The following is a 24423-nucleotide window of genomic DNA, read 5'->3' on the forward strand; positions in this document are numbered from 1 at the left end:
ATGTCCACTTTTAAACACTTAGGAAATGTTGTCACATTTACCAGGGCTCCACTGCTCAGCAGGATCATGAAGATGATGAATGTTTCAAACCAGTTGTGCTCCACGATTCTGTAGCAGGTCTTTCTCAGCCTCCACCAAATTTTGCCTGGAAATTTTGTGATGTCCACTGAACAGCATGGGAAGAATCGCACACAGACTGTAAGAAATAAAACAAAAACAAAGGAATTGTTAAAAAAAGCCTATTTAATTCTTAAAGCTGCAATAAGAAGCTGCTCAGGAATATTTCTTTTAGCAATAGACTGCTGCACAGTGTCTTTCCTCCCTCTTGTTTCTCACAAAACCTTTCTGCTCTGCCTTCCATTTCCTTCTCTCACTCCTCTATTAAAAAACATTCACAATCACTTAAAATGTGTCCCAGGGAGTTCTCCCAATGATTTTTGTGATGCAGAATATATTGGCCATGAGTCACCAGTGCCCTAGGTCATTCAAAAAGTGTTAGCTGAGCTCAGGCAGCACTTCTGATCAGGACTAATAATTCTAGGAGGTTATTAGTGATAGCTTCCACAGCCTTTTGAATGGAGGAAGGTTATTTTCTTGCTAGTATAATACCACTGGAATTACTGATTAAAAGTGGCAATCTGATGAAAGAGAGATGATGAGAGGAGGTGCTACAGTGCAGATGGGACCAATGTGCTGAAGAGACTCAGGCAGCAAAAGCAGGAGCAGATTTTGATCTCTTGGACTCTCATTAGCTTAAATAAGGCATTAGAACAATCTTGGAATTATACTGAGGCAGTTAAATCCCCTTTGATGTCACAGAAATTTAGATATCTGCTCTATAGCAGGATCCCCAATGATGCTTCATAGCACTTTCTGACCTCAGTGACAAATAATGTGTGATAGCTAAGTGCTGTGCTGGTAATGGGGCCCACATAAGGATTTCTGATAGGCAAGACCATGGCCATTTGTAGTTTCCTTAGCAACACTCATTTGTTGTAGCAAAAAGATATTGTCATTGGTAACAGACAGATCCATCTCTCCCACTTCAGAAACACCATGTGCATTGCCTAGTGCTGGGCAAGAACTTGAAATGGTGTGAAAGGACCCTGGGAGCCAGGAATTGTCCTGGCCAGTCAGTCTTACATCAGATAATCTGACTCAAATGTCAAATTTGCTGATGAGAATGACCCTCAAAACCTATTTTATTTTCAAAAAGCAAGCTACTTACCCTACATTTATTCCATGTGTTGTGTAGGAAGAGACATGACTATGCAGGTTTATTGACTTCGTCATGAGAAAAAAAAGCCACAGGCCAACTGCTTCTGTAGCTGGAAGGTCACCAAGATGTCTTGAAACACACAGCCAGTGGTCAGAAGTGACAAGAGAGGATGTCTCACCATGGTGATGCAATGCAGTGTTTTTGGGAGTAGAAATAATATTTGAGGGAGGCAGCTTGGGGAGGAAAGAGGGCGAGTGCCAAGGCTACAGAGAGAGCAGATGCTGCTAATTCAAGGTGGCACAACTGAGGCTCCTGAGCTGCCTGTGACATGGAAGGAGATCAAGTGCAGCTCCTGGGATATCGGGATTCCCAAGCAGCTGGAATGTGGTGGCACAGGGCTCTGCCAGGAGGAAGAGAGCTGCTAAGTCTGCTGTGGTGCTCCTGGCATTTTCTGTGAGTTTTTATTATCCCAGATTCCTCTTCTGCAGCAGCAGAACTGTACGATCCTTCATGGATCTCCCAGAACGTTTCCCCTTACATTTCTGTGGTTTTGGTTGGGTGTGGGCTCTTGGCTGTGCTAAGTTTTGGTGTGGGGCTAAAAGGACAATAAACCATTTATACAAAGATAATAATAGCATGTAATTACTTGTTCTCTAAATGCCTGCATCACACAGACCCACAGCATCTCCCAGTTTACCACTGTATTCTGGAACTCGGAGAAATGCTGGGCACTGTTGAAATACACTAAATTGTTGAAGCTTTTTTAGAAAGGCATAATACTGGGAGAAGATGGAAAAATAAGAACCAGCTCTCTGTTCCTTTGTAGGTCAGGTACCACTTCAGCAAAGGCAAGAATTATCCTTCTAAGCACTTCAATCCCAAACACTAAAGAATCAAGGCAAGCATTAAAAGGACATCATATTAGTCACTACTTTTTTCTAAAAGCAGTACAATGCTCACAGCTGGCAGTGCATGTGGGTTTGGGTGTATTTTAGGAAGGAGGTACACAGAACAGACTTCACAAAGCAGATTCTCTGCTGAGAGAGGCTCACCAGGAGAATCCCACCAGCACAACATGACCGAGGGCACAATCAGCTGCATCTCCAGCAGTGCTGCCAGAAAATTCCTGCACTGCTTCTCACCCCACAGCCCACATGGTCATCACCACCTTTCAGGTGTCTGGCTCACACTCTGTGCTAATAATTCAGGGAGACTGCCCACCTCACTGTCACCCCAGCTTTGAATCAGGAAGATCAAAGACTTGGGCTAAAATCCTTCACTTATCAAATGAAGGCTTAATGAGCAGGTTGTTCACTCTGTAAGTGAGGATTTTTTGTGTTAAGCAGAAATCCCCCTTTGTACTGGAAGTAGCCACTGCTTGCATCTATCCTTGCATCTATCTCCCTCCCAAAACTAATTTCAAATTGGAAAAAAAAATCAGATTTTTTTCTTACTTAAAACATTTATACAGAAACATTTTGCTCTTTTCTTGTGTCTACCTCGATGGTTACTTGGCTTTTTTATCTTAGACAAATGCTTAGGCCCAACCAGTAACAGGCATGCCACACTCTGCCATGCTCCTACAGAGTATAAATGCTCTGTAAATACTGTTGGAAAAGGTTAGGATCTCCCAGGAAGTGGTTTTTCCCACTGTAAGCTAATTGGATTAATCATTCCCTGGAGGAGTTCCACTACACAGGGAGCCTACATTGATTACCTGAGTCCAGGCACAGCTAAAATTAGGGATCACCTTCATATTAGAAACTAATGAGCAGGGCACTGTGGGTTCCAGAGTCACTTCATTTGTGATGGGAAAAACTTACAACACAGTTAGACCAGATTATTACTGATTTAGTTGGCTTCCATCTGATAATCTACAAGTACTGAGAGGTATTTTTAAAGACAGAAAGCCAGGTAGCCCCACTAATTTTTTTTAATGCTCTTTGATTGCTTTCATGCAATTTCAATCTGAAAAAAGAGTCCTAGTTACTGACAGTAATACCTTGAAAAATCCAAAATAGCTTATCAGATGAGTCAGCCTAAAATCACAGTGCCATTAAATCCCATGCTTTTGATTGGGCCCAATTCAAAAATGTTTAGACCAGATTCTGCTACAATTGCTAATGTCAAGCAGTACTTCCGTGAATAATTGTGCTGTCTGGAATTCAGATGAAATGCTGCTTTTAGCTATTCACAAAGAGAAAAGGGAAAGAAGAAGAAAAAAAAAAAAACAAAACAAAAAACTCGACCCCAAACAGGTCTTTTAATAAATTAGTAGAAACCTGTTTCTATTTAAATTTTCTGATTTTCCTTCCTGACTGTGCTTTCATGCTTTCTGGACTCTTTCTTATGCTGGTAGCCTATTGCTCTGGTCATCTTGACCTAAGCTTACATGTTAAGTTAGAAACTTCACTTAATCAAACAGAAAAAGTTTACTTGACCTTGGTCTGTAGTCTAACACTTTGTTGGGTTTTTTTCCCCCATTTCTGGGAACTCAAAATATCAAAATAATTTTGATGTGTCTAAGGCATGACCTGGAGAGGGTCTGAGCAATCCTAACTCCAACTGTTCCTGTCATAAGGCAGGTGGTCAGCAAAGCCCAGCTTTGCTGCATTTCTATCCCCATGAAGGAGAACATTCATTAACACCTTTCACCACAGCAGGAGTCAAGGCAGGAATAAAACCTCTGGCATTTCCTATGACAGTTACTCATCCTCCCTGGTCCGACAGATTTGTGCTATCCCACTGAAATCCGTGCTGGAAGGGAATAGGTTCTGCAGAAGACTCTGACCACCTTGTGATTTTGCCAGGGCTTAGTTTTGCCACTATAATTCATGTTGGGCTGCATCGTCTTTGAGAGCAAACTAATTTCCACCATGGTCTTTTGGTTGGTGGATTACTGCTCATCAGAACACAGAAGAGTGGAAGAAGTCCCCCCAGAGGTTTGAATTATTTACTGATAAATCTGTGAAGCTGTTCTGAGCTGCATCTGTGGCCAAGTTGTCCAAGAACAATGTCTGTTTTCAATTGACACTTGGATATTTCATACCATTTCTCATAAAACAGAGGCCTATTTACCAAGAAACCTTTCCAAATGCATTAATATACCATGATATTATTTACTTTTCGGTCATATTTCATAACAAGGGAAATAGTCCCTTCAGTCATTAGGGTGTCCTATAGCGCAAACTGAAGATTAAAATATATCTTAAAAAAAAAGGAGAAGGAATTCAATATAGAATGCAATCTCTGTAAATATCCCTTTTGTTCCATATTCACATTTTCTAGCCTGGTGCACTCTAATCATGGAGCTCTTAGATTTGATTGCATTACCTTGGTGCATTGGGAAAAAAAAACCTCTTTGTAAATGTGGGAGTTATACTGCAAAACCTTCCTCCTCAATGCCTGACAGCCAAGCCTACTGATTTTAGGCTTATGGGCAAAGAATTTACAAATCCACTGCTTGTTCATGCCAATATATATATTTAAATTTTCATAAAATTATTATTTTTACTTTGGATGGATTGGGCTGCTGGTTCTCTCAATAAATCAGGAGCACCAATTCATTTTTTCCATTCTGTTGTTCAGCAAGTGTGGTACCTTGTGTTCAAACCACAGCAATTCTGTGAATGCCTTTATACAAGAGTTCTCAATTATTGGGACATTCATTTTTAGAACAAAACAGTATTTTTCTTAGCTTTGAACACTGGTTACAGCATTGCTTGGTTTGATACAAAATACAGCTTCTTAAGCATGAACTCAAGCAGGCAGGTATTCATAACATGGGTTTTATATATATATTTTTTTTTATGCCAAGCTGTATTTCTAATGACCAGTCTGGCAACTTGGGTATGCACAAATAAAAGATCAAACCCAACTGTGCCCCCTTTGAAAGACCCCAACTGCCTCCCCGTGCTGGAGGGAACATGTTCTCAGCAGACTCTTCCTATTTAACCCTTTCCTCATCTTCTGGCCCTGCAACTAACTCACTCAGGGGGGTTGGAATGGGATAACCTTTAAAGATGCCTTGCAGCCTGAATCATTCCATGATTCTGTGATTGCAAAGCTTCATTTTATAGTGTGAAAGAGAGATTTATGACCACTGTTTCCATCATTTGGGTACCTGAGACACATCAGGAGATCTGAAATCTTGTGTGCTAAACCGGGGGCTGCCAAGAGGACATCTGACAAAACCACAGCCAGGTGTTTTTACCCTTCCAAGGACCTAACAAGTGTACATTTCTTGTTTATCTGCTGCTATTCTCCTCAAAGCACATCATCTAGGAGGTCACAACAAATAGGAGTGTAACACCTTGGAGTAAAAGCAGTGGACAGCCTGGACTACCACTGTGCTTTGAGTGAGGGGTGGATGAGTTTTAAATCTAGAGGTCCTGTCCAGCCTGTATTAATTTAATTCTGAGCATGTAATAGGGCTGTAAGAGTCTCATGATGCCTGAAAATTGTGTACAACATAATGCCAGCACGCTGCTCCTGGTGGAAAACACAGAGTATCTCAGGTATGACAGCCAGAGGGAAGCGATACTTTAAAACTTGGGTTTGTTCCATTATTTTTTCTAGGATGCCAATGAGCACATTTTGTTGGGCTTGCCTTGGTTTTACACAGCCTTTAAAACTCACCTAGTGGCAGTTCCCGTAACTCTATTTAGACTTATTCCATTTAACGGTCTATTTTTTTCTTCTCTTCCCTTTCTTACTTCTAAACAGCCGCTCTCCGTGGTTGGGAAGGGCAGGACACACATCCCACCACTAATCACAGCAACTTCACTTGGGCACGTGGCATTTTCCAGCTGACATTTGGGTGTTTTAGGAGCGATAATGGCTCCTACCATGGTCACACGGAAAGATGGTTCCGGGCGTCCTCGGTGTCACGAGTTGCGACCAACCACGCGTTGAGCGAGGTTGCTCATTCCAGCATGACCCTCTGGTGATATTCCCCTGAAACCTCTGCCAGCGGGCTGTGTCCGGGGAATTACGCCTAAGGACTTGGTGGAATCTTTCTCCTATTAGGGTCTGGGAGAGAGGAGAGCGCTGTGGCCCGAGGGCTCTCTTTGGACGACCTTCTGCGAGACACAGAAGATAATGTCCAAACTGGGAGTAAATTTTGCTGCAGAGAGCACATACCGATGGAGGTAACAGGACTGGAGTGTTGCAAGGCATCTGGAGGAAAAAGTACCCAAATAGCTGGCATTGGATAAATGTTCCTTTCCCATCAACTGGCAACCAGAAATGGTCTCTCCATTTCTATCAGGTTCTTCCCAGCAATATTTGCTAGCTGCCAGGGCTGTGACCCTACCTTGCCTTCACATTTCCTGACCCAAGAATGTTCCCTGTTGACCCTAATCAAAGCTATTTTGAGATGATAACACATTAACAAGGCTCCCCAAGAAAAATGACCTATGGCTTATCTGGGTCACCCAACTCCCGGAAAACTGTGACCTCAGCAAACTTTCAGCAACTATTTCAAGAACATGCATTATCTTTGTTGCCTTTGTTATCTGAAAAAAAAGAGGCCTGAATCTGGAACATATTTGTTCAGGACATAACCTATGCTGGATGTGTTGAGAAATGTCATAGTTTGAATTTAGATACCTAAAGAAGTTAAGAAATTAACCCTTCCCCTCTCCCTCCTCTTTTTCACATAATCTCCTTCTTTCACAAATATTAACTCTCATGCTCCCAAATATGCCAAATATTGTTGTACCTCTTTATAAAATGTCAGTAAAGGCAGGACTAGATAAACCTGCCCAGTGCATGCCCTTCAATATTTTCATTTTAGTAGTTTAAAGTCTTGTCATCTCAGCTATTTAGACTGCTGTTTGTTGGCTGACTTGGTTTGAAACTAGACTGAAGTGACAGCTGCATGAGGTTTAATTGCAATAGTAAATTTGGGCAAAAATATTGGAAATATTTATTAGAAGTTGATTACAGGAAAACACTTTGTTTCCCTGCATAGATTAAAGCTAATGTTAATGTCGTTGCTGTAAGAATCATTTGGACTTTCAGTTTATGGCAATTTGACTTGAAATTTTATGAGCGAATAATCACGTGGTGTTTGTGCATTTTTCTGCCAAATCCATGAGCAATATGATCACATTTAGCCAAAACAGTAAAGCCTGAAAAATGTGCATGGATAATATGTGCTGCACAGGAAAGGAGAGTAGATGTGTTGATGAGGATGTCACCTGAACCTGCAGGTGTCCCTGGACACCATGCACTGGGCTGAGGGCTGGGAACAGGCTCTCCTTCAATTCCCATTTAGAGCCAAGGCTCAGCTGGCTGCATCCTGGGAGAAGAGAAAAACACCTTGACTTGCACATGCACTGGTGAGGAACTAAGGGAGACTAGGAATAAAAACAAAATTCAGGACCAGGGGTGCTCAGAAGGAAGAGCACAGGAGCCAGAACCTGGGTGGAAATAACCCAAGGCAAGCTTGGGGTTCAGCCCACAGTGCCTCCCTTTCTGCATTTCTCTGCTGCCAGGATGATCAGCAGGCTTCAAAGCTGGTTAAATACTTCCAGTGATCCATCTGGAAGAGTCCTGCTTGCTACCCTGCATCCCACAGACAGCACTGAGGAAGATCTGACAAACTGGGTTGGTTCCATTGTGGTCCTGCACCGTGGAATTTCAAATAGGTCTGGTTATTTTAAGAGAGATTAAATTACAGAGTGCTGCTACTCTGGGAACATGTTGTGTGGTGTCTGCCTCATTTCTTTTAAAAAACTGGATGGTGGTTCTGGCCAACCACAGTTTCAGAATTTCTAAGCTGGCATCTGAACACCACTGATTGCACAGCACTGGCTTGTTTAAGCATCTATAACATAATCACTTTGCAGTGCACAACAGAGATTGCTGTTCACTAGCCCCATTAAGAAATATATTGTGAAAGAATGAAAACACCAGATCTAATTTCAAAATGTTATTGCACAGGCCTGAATAGTTACACCATGCTTTCTTCCGTCAACTGCATTAATTTTTGGCTACTGCTTTTAAGCAGAGCTGCCAAAAAAATGTTTAGATCCTAGGGACATTTGTAAGCCCTGCAGGGCTCCCTTACCTCATTCAATCATCTTTCTCACAGATACAGAGATGCACATTTTTGCTGACTTCAGGGGCATTCATATACCCAGCAAATCATCTCTGTCTGATCCCATCTGAGCTGCTCTGTTTTTGTTTATAATAATGCTTGAATTTTCAAGGGACTATTCAGCTAACCCTGTTTTTCCCAACCCAGATTTATAGGAAAACAAAAAATTTGACTGAGATAATATTTGGAACAGAACTCACTCTGAGAAGAAATAACTTAGGATGCTATTTACATTATATATTTATTTAAACAAAGATCTTCTGGTGTAGCTGGGTTTTACATCTGTGTTTTGGAGCAGGATGGTGTTAAAATGTTAATAAAATGATGGTGAATTTCAGTATTAAAAGATATATGTAAATGTGGTCTGTTGTTATCTAAGATAATAGTGTTAAATGCCCTTTACATAGCAGTTCTCTGACTTGAGATGAAAGTCACTGGATGTGCTAATCTTGACACCCTTTGAAACAAATGGAAGAGAGTCCCTGAGTCTCATGAACTCTCCAGACAGATTCTATGAACTCCCTGGGTACATTTAAGCAATGGAAACATCCTGATCTGGTAATCTCTTTACCAAATTTGATCATGGACATATATTGGAAGTCAAAAATCTTTACTGGACAAATGACAAAAATCAGCATTTAAAAAACAAACAAATAAAACACTCTTTATGGTACAAATTATAATTTGAAAAGCCTAAGGCTTTAGAAGCTGTGGAGTATTTTAGAACCTTGGAAATCCAAAGACTAATGGTAACAAGGGATTTTGAGTGTGGGTTTTCAGCATTGTAGTGCCTAAGAAACAAAGTGCATCCAGTGAAATACTACTGCAAGCAACCAGAGCAACACAGCGAGAAGGTCAGGAGATGTTCAATAAGAGAAAAGAAGGTTTCTTGCCCCAGCATTGCAGTGAAACATGCAAGTTCTTACCTTCAGGGAAGCAATCTTCAGGCTCCATCAGCTCCTCAGCAAACTCAGGGATCTGCTCCAGCAGTTCTGCAGGATTTGTCAAATCCACCGTGCTGCCTTCAGAAAGACTGATTTCATCAAGCTTGTTGCCAACAAGAGCAAAGATGTGGAAAACAAATTGATCAGTTGCCCCGAAGGAAGTAGCAGAGTTGTCATTCCACTAATCAGCACCCCAGCTGAAGCCACCACAACAGAGACATTGCCATGCACTTCCCAAGGTGCCACTCCCTGGTGCCAGATCTGCCTACCCTGAGACCAGGAGCTGACCCATCAGCAACAACAACTTAACATATACAACTTACTTTTTGAGACAAAAGAGAAGCAAACCACAGAAAGGGAGCAAACAGCCATTGAATATTAATCACAGAATCTTAGAATGCTTTGGGTTGGAAGGGATCTTCAAAATAATCCAGTTCCAGCCCCTCTGCCATGGGCTGGGACACCTTCCACTAGACCATGTTGCTCTGATTAATGGTAGGTGGAACCTTGGAGTGATGGACTTCATTAGTTTGACATCCTGAAGGCTCATGCTTTGGGGGGGGTTCCAGAAGTGGGACCTAACTCCTGAAATGTTGAAGGATAAATTGGATGACCTGACTTGGGTTCCTGTGTTTTGGGCCTCATTGGTGAGGAACCTCAGCTGGTGGATGAAATCTGCACCTGCTCAGTCAGGATCATGCTCTGCTCCTGCTGACAGCCTCTCCTCCAGCGTCCAGCCACAGGAAGCTCAAGTACAAATATCTTGAGAGGGCTCTTCCTCCTGTCTCACCCCTCATCTAACAACTTCTCAGCACATGACATGGCCCCTTGTCTTTCTGTCACACCATTGTGATCTCCAGGTGATGTAGGAGGAAAGGCACATGGCTTTTAGAAATGTCTCAAGGGCTCTACCACTCGCCTGAAATATTTGACACCATCATCTTAGGTGTACTGTTTAAATTCAGCATTTCTCAGATCCTCCTCTGCAAAATGGGGCAAGAATATTCCTGCTCCCTGAAGCATTGGTTGTCTCATCTATTTAGAGCAGGAGCTCTCAAGCAGATCTGGATAAAAAAAATCTGGGGAATATATTATTTTCAAAATCTGTTTTGAAGGCTGAACTCATGATTAAAAGACATATGATACACTATCCAATAAGTCACCCAAATATGAAATAGAAATCTAATTTCAGGTTAACTTTCCTTTAAGAGAATCAAGGCACTTCCTTTAGAAGAAAAGAGGAAATGTCTCCCCCCTATTTTATTTTGCTAGCTAAAATAAAGAGTGCCTATTTTGTGTTAATCCACAGTTAAATTTAAGTTAATTTACTTTTAAATTTTACAAGCTAAGTAGCTTGGCCACTAAAGTGAAAGACCTGATATTTGCACCAGATAATGCTCTAATACATCCAGTTTGTTTCTGGATGTTTTAGAGCATTATCTGGTGTAAGTGGGCAATACCAAAGCTGGTATCTTCTACGGGCCATGGCAATGACAAATAGCTCCAAGCAGGAAAGTGTGTCATTTGTGAAGTGGCTTACTCTTCTCTGAGTTCCCACTTAAAAGATTTTGTGCTTTATCTTGCAATACTATTGCCTTCATTTTAAAAAATGAGGGCAATAATACTTACCCAAGCTTTTAAACAGCCTGTGAGATAGTTATATGAGAGATGGCACGTACAGATAAAGTATTATTTTCATAAGCATGATGGTGATGGAGTAAGAGACTAGGCACAGCTTTATATATTTATTATTAATGTGAAAATGGGTCCTCTGTTTTCCAGCATACACAGTCAATGCAAAATTTATAGCTGAATTCAGAGAAATGCTGAACCTGGGGTAAAGTGGGCAAGACTGAACCTTCCAGCAGTGCTTGCAAGAGGGGGTGGAAGCTACTTGTTTGCAATTAGCTGCAGCATCCAGAAGGTCATAGTCTTGGCTAGGGTTTTTAATGCTGAACGCAAAAGATCTGCAAACAATTGAGAAGAGACCTTTTAAAAAGAGAGAACAGAAAGAACAGAACAGGTCCAAGATATGGATAAAGCTTCTGAAAAGCCATACTCAGAATGCAGCTGTCGTATAGAGCCCATTTCCTACAGACTCACAACAGTGTGTGACGGTGAAAAAAATGTCATCCCAAGTTCTAGCACAGTCAGAACTTCATGGAACTGTTCATAAGGGAATGCATTTAGTCATTACATGTTCTGTTATGAAGATGTCAAAACAGACATCACTGAAATAGTCCTAAATCATATGCAGCTGTAGGATGTAGAAAACAGGAGTTTCAATGAGAAGAGAAGCTTTGTTTGGTATAATTCTTACCAATAGCCAGAAATCAAAGAAAACTCTGAGAGCAATTTCATCTTGATAACATTTTCAACTAGAGAGCTGGATTTAGCAGAGACAGGTTAGAAAATTCACAGAACAAAATACAATTAATTTATCATAGACTCTTTAGTTATTTATCAGGAGGAGTTTCCAGGAAATATTAGAATCCATCAGTGTCAAAGGGAGGTGGGGAACATGCAAGGCAAACAGACAGGTTGTTTTTTTGAAAAGCCTCCAAAGAAGAAGAGACAATGAACATGGATTCAAAAAACAGTAGATTAAGGTTTGAGGGTCTGAACAGGGACTAGAAAAAGGAGCCAGACATATGAAAGAGAAGGAAAAGATTAGGGATGATTCTGGGAAGGAAGCAAAGGTTACTCTTTGCCAGAAAGGTTAAAAGTGATTAAGAAGGTTTTCATGAACTTAGGGAAGAGTCAGGGACACAAGAGCAATTGATGAAGGGAAGGTAGCTAATCAAAATTCAGTTGTCTAAGAAAATAAACACTTCTTAAAATCATCCAACAAGGGGATCAATAACAAGAAGGGGGGAGAGCCTGTTAGAATTAATATAAATGTAAGCAGAGAAATAGCCAGAAAGCCTGTATATACATATACAAACCAGCAGATCCAGGCAAGGCACGCTGCAGAGCATAAAGGGATCCAATACACCCAGTTAACACATCATTAGCAATCGATAGTGAATGCTCATGGAAAACTGGAAACGGCCCAGGAGAGCAGCAATAAGTAAACACAACACTGAGCTGAGAGAGGAGGAAAAGGGAATAATCATGGGAATCACAGATCACTAAACATTGCTGCAGCCTTTGAATTAAATAAAGACAGAGCGGAGAAAAGGAGAGAGCTTACTCAGAGTGAAATGTCATAGACATAAAGGCAGTGAGGTGGTTCTCCTGTGTGCCAAGAGAACTCTGCACAAACAGGGTGAAAAGAGCTCAAAAAGAAGGCAAAAAGGACAAATACAGAATCTCCTCCTTCTTTCTTGGAATAGGTGAGTGGAGGAAGTGGGCAAGGCAGAGGAAAGGGATCTGTCAAAGACCTCTTTGGAAGGTTTTCCCCTGGTGCTTAAATTCATGCTGCAGAAGGCAATTTTTAAAGTGTTTGTTGATGGAGTGAGTGTTTTAAGTACCCGGACAGGGCTCCCACACCCACTGCTTGTGCCTGTAAAAGCAGCAAATTGATCTGAAAGTGTTTTTCAAAAAGCCTTTAGCAGTGAGACGCTGAAATATCATTGAAAGTTGATGTTTGCTCAAGGCTTAGCCCTCTTATCTCCCTCTTTCTCTGCCTCACCTCTGAAAATCAGAGCCTTAATCTATCAAATTGACATATGATTATAAACCTTAAGAAAAACATTTGGATGTCTGTTATAGAAAAGCCTGCTTTTAAAATAATTTGTAATGGGCTCAGGTTCACCCATTGCAGTGTGGAGAAAGGCCATTCTAAGGACCCAAATATAGCACAAACTTTCCCCTCAGAGGAGGAAATCTGTGGGGATTAGGGTCAGCATTATCTTCACTAAAGATACAGAAGGGGTCTTGACCTATATAATCCTCAGGTTAGCTGATAATATCAAATTGGAGAGTATTGAAATCAAGGAAGCAGAAGGGAAAAGAGAAAGGAAACATTGAGAGAATATAGCAAAATGGGACATGATTTTAAAAAGTACAAATGGGCAAGTTACAGGAAAATTTCAATGGACATTTTGGAAACCTGGAATAATATTAAAAAAATAGATGTGATTTTTGCAGTGGGATATAATGATGTAGAAAGCCATATGAAAGCATCATGTCTAGATACTGAGATATTATTTATTCTTTTACAGTTCTGTAGAAATTGTATTTGGAATACTGTGCTTTCTTCTTGGAAGGAAAAAACCCGAAAAGGAACAGTTGAGGGAGTTGCAAAGAGGTAAAAAAAGTCAGATAAATGGCTCAGAGATATTAATTTACAATAAATAATGAAAGAACAATGGTGCATGACTTCAGGGGGTAAACCCCAGACAATAGGAAGAAAGCAAGTCAATTAAAGTAAATGATATTAATTCATAAAAAGAGACTGATGGATAAAACTGGTAAAAGACTGTAATGAAATGGCACTTTGAAAGGGAAAAAAAAAAAAAAGGTGAGGAAAGGCTGGTATTTAAGGAAATATACCCAGGCATGAGATATTTCTTTTTAGCAAGTGAATTATTCCTTTTGGTAAATGAAGAAATCTAAGTTGCCTGATCCATTTAAAACCAGATTCCACAAAGTTGTATGAATATTTTATGGGTCAGCATTTTGGCAGAGAAAGCAGCCAGTTTGTACTCCAAAGTCTTCTCCACCCGTGACACCAATGATTTTATTTCTACGGTGCCTTTCTGATGATGGATATAGAATGAATTTTTAATCATATAATGTACCCTTTACTGACACCAACAGTGTTTCACTAGGAACACATCCAGTGTTTCCTGTCACTGACAATCCCTGAAAGCCCTGCCTCTTGGGCATACCAAATCTGTTACTCCCTTGCAGTTGTTGGCTTTATTTGGCCAGTTGCAACTTCTTGGGACATTCATCAAAAATACGACCAGTGTGTCCTTGCGTGCTGGCACAAAGATTGCTTCTGCACAGGGGGACCGTGGGTATGCAATGTCCACACGAGATCTTCCAAAATAGCATCCTTTGGGCTTTGTTCTTTTGTGTTGGCATTCATAGCCTCGCGTGAACTTCCGCTCGATTTCAAGTCATCCCTGGATTATTGCCATGTTCCTCCACCTCTTTCTAAGCAGCTGCAAATAGAATCAATTATACTCTGCTATAGAGAGGTGGCATTTGTGTCTCAGGACCCTTTGAAAGCTGAGGGAGGAAATGGGGATTATTTCTTTATCACGATGTTGCTGAATATATCGAGGCTAGAATGTTCCTGACTTATCGTGACATTTTGTTATAGCACTAAAGAAGGACATAGTTTTCTGGCTTCCCTGTTAGGATCACAGGGTCCACTTGTCTTGAAAAGATATTTAAACATGAAGGATACCTAATCCTCTGAGAGAAAAATGCCTGACATGGTCTTCTAATTCCTCCTAGTTATGCTTCTTTACATTGTTTGAAAGTTTTGTATTTCTTTGCTAAATATACATACTTTTTTTCTCCCTGAGACCATGATATCAAATATTTAACTCTCTTTCCTCTAAATTCAGGTTGTTTTCTTTCTGAATATGAATATGCCAAGAAGTACTCTGGCAAGGACTGCCCTTTAAAGAAAGGTTTCATGGCTGGACGATTTCTGGTTCCTGGGAGTGGAATTTATCTCACCTAAGTGTGCTACCTAAGTGCTCCCTTTATAGTTAATGGAGAGAAATGGGCACTTTTATGAGATCTGACCTAATGTAAATGCTGATTTCAGCTGGAGACACATTTACCTGCCTACATTGTCTAAACAGAGGCCTCAGATGACAAATCCAGATGCAGATTGTCTACATTTAGTGCAGTAAATTCCACCCATATGACAACATGAATCAGCAGGCTTGGAGAAGGGCAGCCCTGGCTCTGGGGTGGGTCTGTTTCCTCTTGTCCTGTCAAGATCTCTTCAAGGGATTTCTCCTGCTGGACACAAACTTGCCAGCAATTTTACAGCAGAACTGGGAAAGGTGTGATGTGTGTTAGTATTGTGCCATTCTTTCCTTTTCGTCAATTTTTGTCCCGCACAACAATCCCTCATTCCAGTCTCAAGCAGCTTTGGAACTCTCCAAACTCCTAGGACATTCCAAACCTACATTTCCTCTTTTCAAACAGAGGAATCCATCACTCTCTAGTAATAAAGGCAATGCTATGTCAATAAAATTCTAAATCTGAAGGGGAAGAACCCCTAACAAGTCAGCAAGGAGAATACAGGCAATTACACAGCCTGGAGTCACTCAGTGTACAGTGCAAACATGTTATTTTTGATATTTATGTTTATAAGGACAACATCATCCTACAGCTTGAAGATAAATGTCAATGTGTACACATCAAGAAACAATTAATGAGCTGCACTTTGGCCAAATCAACTAAATAATACCAAAGCTTGCTCTTTACTTAGTACCTTCACATCAGCTACTTAAATTGTTGCACCTTTCTTGGGTGTGTGTTAACAGGAAAAAAAAATCTTAATCTGTGACAGAGAGCAGATGCCCTCCAGTGAACTCAACATTCAGGTCTGCCAAGTCAGCAGATGCCTTTCCTAGAGCTGCTTTTCAGTGGGAAATCACACACATATTTTCTCCTAAAATGAGACAGTAGCATTATGGATGATTTTGTGGTTGGTTGGGCTTTTTTTCCCCAAAAGCCTCTTACAATTCCATAGTAATTTATACTGCACGTTTTCCAAGCTTTCCAATTATTTTTATAACAACAAAATCCTCTCTCTTCTTTATTAAGACTGTAATACCTATTACACACTATTGCTTTCCTACCCTGTGACAAACATGTATTTTTACAAGCCATAAACCCCACATAAACCAGTGGCATGCACTATGGAGCTGGTGCAATGAATTTCAATGAATTTCATGCAGTATCAGGTAGGAAAGTTGTTTGTGTTACCTCTTTTTTCCCTACTGGAGGTGGTGGCTCAGCCTTCAACTGCTTATCCACGTGCAACTCACTTAACTCTTCATAAATCTCAGAGTTCTGACTCCGGACTCCTGGGCTTTGGCACCGCTGCCCCCTCAGCTGCAGCTGCTTTTCCTGCTGGAAATAATCCTAGATGGGTTTATTTTCTTTTTCTTTGATAGCATGCTTATTTCTTAAGGAGAACTCTCCAGCTAGAAGAGAAAACAGCCTGGACTATTCTCGCCAGGGCATGACATCTTAAGGAGAATGGCAATAAATGAGATAACACAAGTTTGTGTTGCAAATTTTGAGCTTTAGCAACTTGGATATGCCAAGATATATGACTGTAGAAAATGGACATACAAACAGACCAACTTTTTTTCTGAGCTTTTGTTGCTGAGGTGGGAGGAAATTCCCTTGCCGTCTTCATTTTGAGCCTGATATGAGACACAAACTTCCTCCAGTGACCTGAGGTGCAGAGAGAGGTGGCTGCCAAATAACCAAGGAGTGTGCTCTGAAAATTCAGAATCAGGTGGTGGCACTGAATATAAAAACTGGAGAAAGGCACAAGGGCAAAACCCAATATTGTTCTATGAGTCTGCTTGAAATTGTGTGAAAAATCCCCACACCCAGAGAAGAAAAGATACACATCGAAGGGGAAGAAAATGCAAAGTTCACTGGAAAAGATAAAAGATATCTGAAAATAGATACAGAAAAAATGCATGTAAACACGCAAATGTACGAGGCTCCTATTCAGCAAAACACTTAAGGCTACTTTGCACCCACTGAAGCACACCAGGTTCAACCAAAGGCTGAAAGGAGAGCACACTCTGAAGCACTTCCCTGAAAGGGGATGGATTCTGGAAGCACAGCAATAATTTTTTCTCTCAGTAAACACATTTGACTGGACCTTGTGCTTGCAAGTATGCGTGGTACCATTAAATCCAGCCGCTTCTTCCTGGAGTGGTGATTATTGCTGCCGAGCTCTCAAGAAGTTCTCCCAGGACTAATGGCAGAGGAAAGGATGTTTCAGGGTTAGTCCCTCCCTCTGGGGGCCCAGGTTCTCTGTTTGTGTGGCTTTATTGATCCACCTAAGACAGGGACTTCACTGAAAACTCCACAGCTCATCACAGCACTACCACTGTTCGTGCCATTACTAACACAGCTACTAAAATATTAATAAAACTCCAGCAGGATTCAAAGGGCTGTGCTGAATAGCTTACAGAGGGACTTCCATGCTGAGAAAAAAATTACAAGCATAACCAGATTTCAATAGTAATTATTTAAACCTATTTATCTTTCATTTGTCCAGCTTTTTTTTTTTTTTTTTCCTTTCCCTTGACTTGACTGACATTCAGTGTTATTCAGGTATTAAGCAAATTTCCCTTCCCCAGGGAGTCCCAGACTACCTGCCTCAGTTTTAAAGCCACATCACTGCAGGAAGTCCCACAAGAGGTACCCAGAGCAGAAAACCACTTTATTCCAAATGTAACCATCTAAAAGACTAAATGACACAAAGGAAGCAGTTGGTTAACAAATTGCTCTTTGTATAAATATGTTTGGACTCTCAGGTTTGTACCAGTATTTTCAAATGTCATTGTGTGTTTCTGGGAAATTAATTTAAAATCAAATTACTTGTTTCCTGCTTTGGAGGGCATGTGGTCTAAAATATATTCTAACTTTAATAAATCAAATTATGAATGTCCAAACCTGTACCCTCTGCATAGGAAGGTACTACATACAATTTCTAGTCACACATTAGCACTGATCTTCATAGACCAATAACCACAGGGTTACAGGTATGTCTCTGACAAAAAGTAACACTTTTTAAGGCTTTTCAGCAGCCTTTATCTTTGGAAATAGTTTAATATTCAGGAGAGAAGCCAATGTGGAAGACACAGTACACACAACTAAGGCACTCAGCCATAAAATGTTCTTTTTTTTTAATGCAATGTGCATTCAACTTAGTACCAAGTAATCTTAATGGCATGATATTGGTTATAGCACTGGAACAGCAGAAACAATCGTTTCGTGTTGAAAGTGCAACACAATCTGAGGTGACGTCTCAAGTTCATTTATTCAGAAAGGTTGTGCACTCAGATTCACTAGAAACTGTGCACTGTAAGAGCACAGACCCTGTAACTCAGCTGATCTGATAATATTCTAATTGTTAAGCAAATTATTGTGTTAAGCTAGAGTCAAATGCCAAACTTACACTAATTCTCTATTTACTAATCCCTCTGTGTGTTACCAGGACTTAGCAACACTTTCATAAAGACTCGACTCCAGGAAATGTGGTCCTGGCTTCTTCCCAGAAACCACACTCGTACCAAGTATCCAATGAGTTAACGTTAATTAAAACTGATTAATATATCCTGGCAAAATATTCAACGGGGCATCACGCATATGTGCTCAGACAACGATTTGGTTCATCAATGTGTTTTTTCAAACTTGTCCTCTAAAATTTATAAGCTGGGAGGAAATGAGTAAGAGAAATAGACTGTTCTAAAAAATCTGGTAGTGTAGACTGATCCCAAAAGGAGTGTTAGGGATTCAGCTGAGTTTTTGCAAGCAACTAATGACAGTCCTGGTGAACGAGTCTCCTGGGATGTGACATTCTCACTTCCAGCACACAGCACCTGAAAACCAGCAGAGACCTGTCTGGGGAAAGGTGCCTTTGGTTTATGTTGTTTAACTTTAGGCTGTTTGCTTTTGTCCTTATTCCAGATGATTTGTTCTTCTGGCGGCAACGGCAGGTCTATCTCCTGTACAGCTTCCCACCGTGGGTGGTTTACATAATTTATGTTTAATTTTTGTATCAAGTGCCACGTTGCCAAGGCAATACACATTATGTTAATATTTATCAATTCTGTCGCTTTCTTCATTTGTAAAGTAAAAACATTAAATGGTACTAAAACTTTGTGCATGCAAAGGGAGGGTTGAGAGCCCAGGTCTGACCTCAGCATAAACCAAAAGTTTGCTCACCTCTGCTCTGACGTGGGCCCTAAAAAGAGGTGATCTGCCAACACCATGCCAGTGATTAGCACATGGAGGGGGGTGGACAGGGCTGTCCTCTCTCACGCTGCAGCACCAGGAAAACAGCTACCAGATTGGAAACAGGGCATAATCTGGGTGACATCTCAAGAGTGCTGGTGCACGGACCCACATAGTTGTTTGCTGACACCAATAAATGCAAAGGCTCCACACTGCCTTGTGTCTCTGAAAAGGCTCCACACTTCAGCTAATTGTTCCAGGCTCAAATGGGGATTAGTGCAAATGCCACTCCTCTGGAAAGAGAACTCGCTGCTGGCAAAACAAGGCAAATACCTGTCATCAGCATTGATTCACTTTATTCCTTCCCCATGGAAATATAATTTTTTCCATTCTTTGCAAACAAATTTAGAAAGAGGATCCCAGGACTTGCCTTTCAGATGGTGATCAGTTCAAATGGGTTCTCCTGATGCTTCTCTCACTCCCTAGATCATGACCCTGTCTTGTGACATTTGTTCCCAATTCCCTGGCCGTGGCTGTTGTGAGAAAGATGTGCAAATCCTTTGATAGCAGGAAGCTTCCTGTTCCAAGCAGGTGGGGAGGAAAGAGATGGGAATTGGCTCTGGGGCTCTCCTTCCTTGCCATTGTTATTGCAGAGCCAGTGAGCAAAAATTATGTGGATAGATGAAGTTAATTATTTTACTATTTTTTGAGAAGGATAAGGGATTTCCCTTTGTCTGGTGAGAGAGTGCAAATTCAAACTGCCTTTTACTCAGCCCCAATGCACTGGGAAGCTTTGATGCCATGTATCCACTTCCCACCATACTCATGCATCCAGCTGCCCCTTTGAAGGCCACTTTTGAGACACTAATGGAAAATTTAGAGATGTTTGAGTTGTGCAATCACATTCCAGGTGTGAGCTGGCCAGGACATTTCCAGACACGGACTCGGGAGTGGAGGCTTGTCCTGGTCCCCACATACATGCCTGCACACATTGAGCCATGCCAGGGGAATCCTCCTTTACCTTGGGATGTTGCCCATCAGAGGAGCAGCAGGAGTATGACAACAGAAGAATCTCTGCTTCAGCCACTCATTAATGAGTGATGCTATGACATTGACTCTCCTCAAGAAATCCAGCTCCTTTAACAGATGACAACACATTTTAACCTGCAAAGTGTCCTCTACCCAATTTTTGGAGACCATAAGGGGAGTCTGCAGAGCTTTTCATGTATAGTAAACCCTGTTCAGCAGTGTGACAGGGATTGTTACAAGAGGGCTGTTTACTCTGTAAAGTGGTTGTTGATGTTTGTGTTTCTTCTTGCAGACAACCATGGATTTCACAAAATTGCCGTGCCTGGCAGCAATTGGCACCCTTCCTCAGCAACAGTTTGCATCTAGTAACTGGCACCCTTCCTCTGCAAAGAAGCCAACAAGTAAATGATGGTGAAAACTGAGCTGTTTATATACTACCTCCACATAAGTGGAGAAGCAAGCAGATTGCAGAGCTGGTGAAAGACGGTGAGCTTGCATTACTGCCTTGGTGGCACTTGTTTCGTGTGTAAAGTAAACAGGAGACTGCAGACTGCAGAGCTGCCAGGCTGACAACTCTCAGATATGCTGAATTCAGTCTTTCTGAAAAGCCTTGAAAAATCTGAGCCGAAATGGGAGAAAAATAAATAACCACAAACTGGAGAAACGAATCATTGGTTCTTATTACAAGAACAGATCATTTATGATCGTGGTTCTTCTCTTTCACAAATAAATGTAAATCCTTGTAGCACCAACAAAATCAGTGCATTTATCTTTCTGCATGAAGAAAGATCACCAAATAGATCAGGAAAATTCCCTTACTACCATAATATGAGAAGGGGAAGATTAGTATCACTTGTTCTGCTAGGAATGAAAGAAGGCTGGAGTGCAGCTGTCAATTTTAAATGTGCACATTTGAGAATCTCTCTAACCTGCTTTGAATAATTACTTCTGTAATACAGACTTGCCACTACTCAGTTTAATGGGAAATCACAGGGAAACCTGGAGCAATACTACATCACAGCACTAAGATTATAGCTAAGACACAAAAGGACTTGTGCTACACTGTGTTCATTTACAAGAACATTTTATTGGCAGACTACAGCATTTGCAATACCAATGTAAAGTATGTCAGTCCTACCTTAAGGCTGACACACACATGTATCATTTAAGACTTGCAAATGCCTCATAGAGGGGGAAAAGCCAGGAAAGACTAAACATGATTATTTGAGACTGGTGATGCCCCCTCTCCATCCTATGCCACTTGGTCCATCATTTCACTTCAGCAGGAACAGCCAGACACCACAGCTTAGTATACTGATTTTTGTTCCATTTTGCTGCATTTATCTACCCCTCCCTGACATTTCTCTTGTCATTCACCTATGCAAAAGCCAGAAACAAAATGGTGCAAAGGGAGTAAAACATCAGAATTAGAAGGTGCTGCTCCCATTTGCTCTGTGAGTCCACATGCTTTTTTTTCTTTCACTTTCTTTATGATTCAGCCTTTATAGGAACCACTATGATTCAGCCTTTATAGGAATCACTAACATATGCATAAGAGCCACACGGGCAAAACAGATTAAACCAATAGTCCCTGAGTTCAGAAAGAGCAGAGTTTGTTGCCCAGCCCCTGGGTAGATTATGCCCCTAACCTGGATGTCTGTAGGTCCCAGGTGTCTGTAGGTCCCAGGTGATTTTTGTGTGTGCTGTCACCTGTCAGAGTTAAGGCCATGGAAGTCTGAAGCTACACCTATGTAAGTTAAACACAGATCTTACCCTCCTGTTTGACCTAATAAACACATTTTTTTCCCAAAAAAGTCACAGGGTATTTGTAAAGAAAACACCAGTACCTGCTCTAGAAAAATTATGCTCCCGTGAGTACTTAGCTAGATAAAATTAACAGAAACTGGCCATTACAATTCAGGATGTCCAAGGCTAGGGCTGGCCAGAAACCACAGCTGCTCAGCAGAGGATATTAACAGAAAAACTCCCCTGGAACCAGCCTGACCTGGTATTTTCTTCTATTTTAAATAAAGGTGAACTAAGACTTTGCCAGACAAACCTCATCACAGTCACTGACTGCTGATCTCTGCATGAGTGTTGGATGCTTTGCAAAATGTCATCCCTCAGAAGCAGCAGTTCAGCAGTGTTCCTTCTTGGATTAATTCAGAATATTTAAGCCTTTGAACTCTGGCTGCAGAAGAGTAAGGCATATTTTTTCTAATGGCCTCTGCCTTCCTGGCCCTAGATCGTTTACCACACTGAGCAACACACTCCCCATAATAAAACAGAAATTCATTATTCCAAGGGTTGACTCTGAAAACTTGTCTGAGAGGAAGAACTTGGCAAAAAGATGGACTGCCAAAGTTAATTTATACTGTTATCAATTCAATAGGCTTAAATAGGCAGTGAAAGCGTTTCATAAGTGTTCATTGTGCAGAGTTCAAGCTAATACCTTCTGCTAAATTGCATTTTGAAGTTTAATCACAATCTACTTTATGTTTCTTTCGGTAATTGGGATTTCTCCACAGTATAGTATGAAAAACTCAAACTAATGGGCTTCTCTGATGGAAGTTTAAATTTTGGAAATTTGCCTTGGAGTGTAGTCAGTGCGAGTGCCTGAAATAACCCAGAACCTTTCACCCAATTAAGATGTTAATATTTTGATCATTAAGAAAATTTCATATTATTACAGGCAACAGCAACAAAATAATCATTATTTGAAGTGTTATTTTGGAGTATAATTAATGGGAGCAGTTTTACCCCTCCAATACGATGCCTCACATGGCACGGGAGCTGTTGGGGAACTGCCTGCTGCTCTTTTTGCCCAAAATGCTACGTGTCAGCATTTTCTTCACCAAAGGGAGAAACAGTGAGAAATGCTCATTTCTGGTCAGCCTTTTGCTTGGGGGAGGGAGATGGATACTGGGAAATGGCATCCAGCAAGCTGTGACTGACTGACGCTCAGCCCCGGGTCCGGGCACTTGTCCAAACACATGTTGTCAACTCTGCCGCGCTGGTATCGGCTCTCTCAATGCCAGCCTGGCTTTCCCCCGCTCCTTTCTTTCTCTGCTCCATCAGCTCCCGGTGTTTCCTGCACCTTAGGCGTTTTGCTGTGGACAAATATGTTTGCCTGGCACCGAGAACTGAATAAGCACCCTAAAACCTCTGTTTGTGGTGTGACTGCTCCAGTCGCGTCAGCAGAGATCTGACACGGGAGTTTCTGCCCCACAAGATAAACCCAAGAGTCTCTCTACACGTAGAAGTCAAGATGAGGACATAGGTGCTTTAAATCTGCTGCTGGGATTTACAGTCCCATTTCTTTTTTTTTTTTTAATGCCCTTGCTGCTATTCTTCTGAAGACAATAAATCCAGAAATGTTCTCTTTTATTGCCAAAAATAACTAGCCAATAATTGAGTTCTACACAGTTTTCAAGAAACACAAAGCAAAACATATGGCTTAAAAAGTGATAAATCCAGGCAAACTATGCACAGAATAGTAAGAAAACCCCCGTTATCTTACTTAATGATCAGAAAAATATTGGCCCAAATAAAGGTGACAAGAAGGATGCTGTAAGATTTATTGTGTGCAGCATGCATGTACACACGTGGGCTCACTCTCCTCCCTGTGAGAACTGGGGAGTCATCAACAGGATTCAATGGTATTTTATCCAGCTACACTCAGAGAGAACGTGTCCCACAGACTGGAACTGCAAACAGACAGAATATAAATACTATTTGAAAAGGGCATTAGGGTTCCTGACAGCAAAGTATATTTCCTGCAGTAAAAGGCTGAAAATTAATGTACCCTTGTCAAATAAACACATGGCTTCATGGTGTCTCTGATTTATAGGTGTTAGAATTATTAGGAGCATAAGATATTGTCACAAACAATTTTATAACAAAATATTTGTGCACTGGCATCCTTATAACAATTTTCAATAATTTCAGCTACACTTACATCAACCTGGAATAATTCCATTGACTTTTACAGAATCCCTTCAGGTTTAGAAGCAGGTTTGTAATGAACAGGAACTGTACAATAAAATTTCCACTGTATACAAAGGAAACAGATGTGGGTCCATATGCAGATGGTGAACTTTCTGTTACCTGAGAAATTTCATTCTTTTTTTTTTTTCCCCATCTTACAAATGATGCATCATAGCTAAAATAAACTTACAGTCTCCCTGTAGAAATTCGCTGTAGTCCTTGACTCAGTG

General features: G+C 41.0%; 1 protein-coding gene across 1 annotated transcript in view; it reads right to left on the bottom strand.

Annotated features, from left to right (window-relative positions):
• Positions 1-24423, bottom strand: part of SCN5A (sodium voltage-gated channel alpha subunit 5) — a 217582-nt gene that overhangs the window by 44385 nt on the left and 148774 nt on the right. The window contains exons 18-20 of the mRNA XM_077789465.1: positions 16175-16318; positions 9251-9371; positions 42-196 (exon numbers count right to left, since the gene is read on the bottom strand). Coding sequence (XP_077645591.1) covers positions 42-196; positions 9251-9371; positions 16175-16318 — 420 coding nt within the window. The remainder of the gene's footprint in view (positions 1-41; positions 197-9250; positions 9372-16174; positions 16319-24423) is intronic.

Source organism: Lonchura striata, chromosome 1 (assembly GCF_046129695.1).
Source record: "Lonchura striata isolate bLonStr1 chromosome 1, bLonStr1.mat, whole genome shotgun sequence".
In the NCBI taxonomy this organism is placed as follows: Eukaryota; Metazoa; Chordata; class Aves; order Passeriformes; family Estrildidae; genus Lonchura; species Lonchura striata.